At 45.0% G+C, this 5,460-nt stretch overlaps 1 protein-coding gene across 1 annotated transcript in view; it reads left to right on the forward strand.

Annotated features, from left to right (window-relative positions):
• The window catches only part of LAMB1 (laminin, beta 1), a 43,266-nt gene that overhangs the window by 22,280 nt on the left and 15,526 nt on the right, over positions 1–5,460 (forward strand). The window contains exon 21 of the mRNA XM_010186369.1: positions 33–129. Within this exon, the coding sequence (XP_010184671.1) occupies positions 33–129 (97 nt within the window). The remainder of the gene's footprint in view (positions 1–32; positions 130–5,460) is intronic.

Here is a 5,460-nt window from a genome sequence, read left to right on the forward strand (position 1 = left end):
AGACACTCATGTCTCTTGTTACTTTTTGGCAGTTCACGGGGCAGTGCCAATGCATGCCAGGATTTGGAGGCCGGACCTGCCGGGAGTGCCAGGAACTCTTTTGGGGTGACCCAGGTGTGGAGTGCCGAGGTGAGTCCAACCCCAGTGCCTCTCCACCTTCTCCTTTTGGAAATGACCTGTTGGCCGGTGGCTGGGTGTGCCATGAGCCTCAGTGTGCTGGGACACCCCTGCTGGGAGCAGGCCCTCTGCTGATCCCCACCAGTGCCTTCACAAGCCTTGACAGTGAGGGAGGAAGGCATGGCAGGGTCTGTCTCCAGGGTTTGGTGTCTTCAGGGATGGGAGGTGTGGCAGGAGCCTGGCCTGTTGCTTGTCTGGTTTATTTATTTCTTGTTGGACCCTTATTTAAAACAATCATCTCTGTGTAGAAACCAACTCTTCTTTAACCATGGCGTTGCAATGCTGCCAGGTAAGCCAGTGTGGTAAGAAAGGATATTGCAAGTGTTTGGGTTTGAGAACTGGTCTGGAAATTAGTTTCCTTTGCCCTTCGTTTGGATGTAGTGGAAGACCCTTGTCTCCTCTTCTGTCTTGTTAAAGAGGCTGGGGCGGCTGATAAGTAAGGTTTTTTATTTAGTTGGAGACTTGCTTTATATTTCAGATGAAAAAAAAATGAGCAAGCAGAGACCATGCAGTGGGTTAGTCATAGCTACATGCCACAAAACAGAGCGCTGTAAAGTCGCTTGTTTAGAAAACTGGCTGCTCTCTGTCCTTTCTTTATAAACAAGTCTGTTCATTAGCTGGAAAAGAAACTTCAAACACTGTCCAGACCAGAACAAACTTGTATCTCTGATCTGTTCAAATAGGAGCCTTTGCCAAGAGGGTTTGCAGTAGATTAAGGTATTTTTTCCTGCAGGGAGGAATGTGCTTGCCGTGGTCTTTAATAAATCCCTTACAACAGAGATACCTTAAAGCCCATTATCTAACCACATAGGCAGGTCACAGCTACTTGGTTAATGCAGCAGATGAAAGGACTGGGGGATTGTCCCGGTCCCTGAGTACATATTGGGTTTCTCAGGGAGGCTGTGTGTGTTCTGATGTGGTGAGGGGCGCTGACCCTGCAGGCTCTGGAGCAGGGATTGTCTCTTGGTATCGGCTGTCTCCATCAGGCTTTATTGATGTAGTCCATCTGCATACCTTATCAGCAGGATTTTGCCACCTACCAGCATTTCTGACCTCTCGTGGAGTTTCTGCTGCTGTTTGGGCATGTGAAAACTTGCTTTTTAATGCTTCTGAAGTAAAGAGGATATATTCTTCAGAGCCTGCTTTTCACATGCAAACTCTATGCTCTCCTTTCAACTTGCCGCTCCTTCTGCCCCTAAGTGACACAGGAGACTCACTTGGGTTGAAATGCAGATTTTTCTTCAGGACAGCATCCAACAGGAGGTATCTGTGTCAGGCAGGGAGAGCTGTTGCCTGGGGCTGTGGTATGGCAGCCTGCAGTGTGATACCCCGGACAGGCTCCAAGCACGTGCTCACTTGTGGAGCGCATCCAGCTCCGTGGCACTGCCGCATCTCCCCAGTGTAGTGGAGTCAGTGCCTCTCGCCCTGTCTCACTTCCTTCCTTGGCAGGGAAAGAAGCAACTTCTCAGCCTTCATTTAGCCCCGGTGAATGGAGAGTGATGTTCAGGTTGGCAGGCGTGCTGCTGCATGGGCAGGTAGCAGCTCTTGGTGGTGAGCAGTTTTCAGGTGAACTGGAAAACTGCCATTTAAGGAATTACAGAGCAGTGCCCCTGGAAAATAGCTTAAATATGGCCTGTGTCCAAGGTGAAGCTGGAACAGAGAAGAGGACTTGTCACAAAGACATTGGCTGCAGCTGCAGAGGAATACATGGACTCCTGACTGTGGCATTTGTCACCTGTCCTTGGTGACACGCTCGTGCTGGCACAAGCAGCCAAAACAGTTGCATTTAGGAAGAAAATACAAACCAATCTGGATGAGGAACAGTAAAAGAGCGCTGAACCATGTGAGTATGGATGGACAGTCTTTGCTGCAGGCACTGACTGATGCAGAGGTGTGAACATTGGTCCTGATGACTCCAGAGTGGGATCCGCCACCAGCCAGGGCACAGGGCTTCTACTCAGGGCTGGAAATTGCAGGGTGCATCACTCAAGGAACAGTAATATGTGATCTCTTCACAAGAGGTCTTCAGGCTCTTGGCACCAATAGACATGAGGCCCTGCTTAGAAATGGAAGCTGTTCTGCTCACATTGTTGTGATACTCTTTACAAATATTTTTTTATTTGGTTAAAAAAAAAAAAACTCATGTAAACACAAATGCCTGCAAATGAGCTCTGGACACAGCTATGTGAAGACGTACAGAATGGCCCATCTAGGGGCCGAAGCCCCCCAGGGGTTCCCAGGCACTCGCAGCAGCAGCAGCACCGAGGTGTGGATGTGGCCTCAGGGTCCCAGCATGCTCCAATGGAAACCAGACTCCAGAGCACACTTCCCTGCCATCCCCATTGATGGCAGTGACCACTGTTGGCTGCTGCCTGTGACTTGTTTTGTAGAAATATTCATAAGATTGGAGATGGTGAAGCAGAAGCTGGGGGATGCAGGTTTTTGCACCTGGTCTGTGTGCTTTGATTTGCAGTCTGGACTCCTGCAGTGGAGAGCAAGTGTCATCTGATGTGTCCTCTCTGCATGTCCCCAGTGATTACACTGGGACCAGACTGCTGGGGCAAGCTAAGGTGGGTGCCTACATTTTGGCAGCATCTTGTATGCATGGCACTGGGTATGGTCACACCACCCAGAGATGTCCATTGAGGATTACGTGCCACAGAGTGTGTAGGACTGGGTCTTTGGAAACTGCTTACCCTGTGCTTTAAAAAAGCACAACAGTTACTCATTTAATAGAACACAATGTCTGAAACAAGCGTGGGAGAGGTGTAGAGGATAGGGAAAAGTGCAGTGAGCATCGTCAGCTCAGCAGGCAGCACCAGCCCCTTTGCAGGACTCTTCTGGCCATTGCTTCAGCTACAAGCTATATGCAGCTCTACGGGAGCCTGCACATGAACGTGTGTGTGTGTGTGCATAACAGTCCTTGCTAAGGTACTAAATAGGATTACAAATTTCATCAAACTTGAGTCTCACAGGCATTCTGCTGGAGCTTTTCCAAAGCCTGGCAACCAAAGTGCAGGACTCAGCACGCTGAGATCTGCGCCAACTTCACCCTGCAGAACATGTTTCTGGCAGGAGGCTCCAGGCCCCCAGCAGGCCTCTGACATACAGTGTGGCTGGAGATGCAGCTCAAACAGTGCCCTTGCACAGTAGATATTTAAAGTTTATGCATTTCTTATGACACAAAGGAGATGGCAATTTTACTGTCATTACTATTTCAGTAAATTGAACAAGCAGAATAGAGTGCCATTAGTAAAAGGCACTGTATGAGATGGAAAGTTGGGTTGTATTGCTGTCTCCCCTTTAGAAGCAGCTTACCTGTGTCAGTATTTTTCTGTGTTGGACTTGAGTATCACTCCCTATTGTAAAAAACAGAATTTAATTGAACTAAGATGAAAAAAGTAATGTTTTTACCAAATACCTGTTGCAAACATTGGCAGAAAGTTATTTTTCTTAGTTTTTAGTCTTCATTATATACCTGGTGCTGAAACATCTGTTCGCTGAAAATTACCCCATTGCCACTTAAGAATAGGCTTCATAGTCTTAGTTTAACAGCTGGGACTTAAAACTAGTCACGTAGGCTGCCTTTACAGGAGCTGTTTATGGTGCAGAAAGAAAGATTAGCAGATGTTTCTTTTCCTTCCGTGATAAGTGTCTGAAAGAAGTCACACAAATTCTGCACAAAAGGAAATACAGTTTTCACTTTGAGTTTCATAACTTCAATTGACCTGTGACCTTAAAATACTGTAATGTATATTGTTTGTGTCCAGAAAATTGCCCTTTTGGCAAGGTCTGCTAGCATGTTAAACTGTGGCACAACTCTAGTAATTCTGGGCGGGGATCTTATCTTAACACTCGTACTGAAAATCGTAAAGCTGAAGAGTTAGTAATATGCTTACAGGGTAATTTGAATCAAAAGCTGATTATTCAGAAGAAATTTGCTAGCTCTGCAAAACTTTCAACCTTACAAATTGCTGAATGGTTTTATCATCGTAGTGCCTCACTACCACCGGGGAAGTGATGCCAGGAAATCGTGTTTGAACAAACCCTTTGTTTTTTTGCTGCGAAGGAGTTAAACATTTGATGCTTTCCAGCCCCAACCTCTAGCAGTAAAGAAAATATTTTTGCAAGAATGATTTCTGTTCTGTTCATCATGTGAACACATCTGTGTTCATCATCTCTGGATGATGCATGACACTCGCTTCTTCCTAGCATCCTGCAATAAGGCATTCAACACTGAGACTGATCTTCATACAGCCCTTTCAGTATCTATTAAATCATCTTGGCTGTAGTATCAACTGCTCTGACGCACCTTAGTTTAAATTAGGTGGTACGCAAATATGCCACACATTAAGTTACAGTAGCTCAAATTGAAGTGAGTTCTAAATATTTAAAATCAGAGGGAAAGGTAGCAGAGCTGTCAAAGTAAATGAAAGATGAAGTGGTTCATAGATCCACGTGAACTTGAAGCACACCACTCGAGCTAGTCATTTCCTTCTTTGGGATTTCTCCCCTTAGGTTTCTACAAGACTACATACAATAAATAAGTATAAGTGTTACTTTTATTTTTAAGATCAGGAAAAAGCATTCCTGAAAGAGAAATGCATTTATCAAGGTGGTATAAAAATTATTCATGGATGCTCTGTACATGTGTGCACATGTGTGCACATGCATTTGTGAACAGATGAAGCTACAATCTTTTGTAGTCATAAGTTGCTAATCAGCAGATCACGACTAAAGAATTTGGCTGGAAAATTTTCCTGTCAAAAATGCAATTTCATTTAGGTCGGAGTATGCCACAGAAGAATGTCTGTCTGAGTTAAACACTCAATTAAAGAAAACAATACACCCAGTTCCAAAATGACATTTCGAAACAGAAACCTATTGTTTAACTTAGTAAATGCTCTTTGAAAACCCTCAGATCTTTGACCAAAATCTTCTTTTCCTCTGCTGTGTATTTCCCATGGGAGGTACTGCGGTCCCTACTTAGCCAAGGACAGATTTGATCCCTGTCTGATCTTCAAAGCTGGCAGCCCAGTCTGCATTAACTTGCTGCCCTTCACCCTGGCCTTCGTCCACCCCTCTGTATGAAGAGAAAATAATCAACCATTTGTCTTGAAGGCCATTTCCAACCCAAACTGGTTGAGGCATCTAAATGTCTTGCAGTAAACTTGGCATCTCTGTGGTTTTACAGTATAAAATGAACCACTTTTCCTAATTTCTAGTCACTTAAGCATAGGTAAGGCATTTAAAAAGAGCTTACAGTACTTTTCTGTCTTTCCC

Source organism: Mesitornis unicolor, unplaced genomic scaffold (genome assembly GCF_000695765.1).
Source record: "Mesitornis unicolor isolate BGI_N332 unplaced genomic scaffold, ASM69576v1 scaffold11866, whole genome shotgun sequence".
NCBI lineage: Eukaryota > Metazoa > Chordata > Aves > Mesitornithiformes > Mesitornithidae > Mesitornis > Mesitornis unicolor.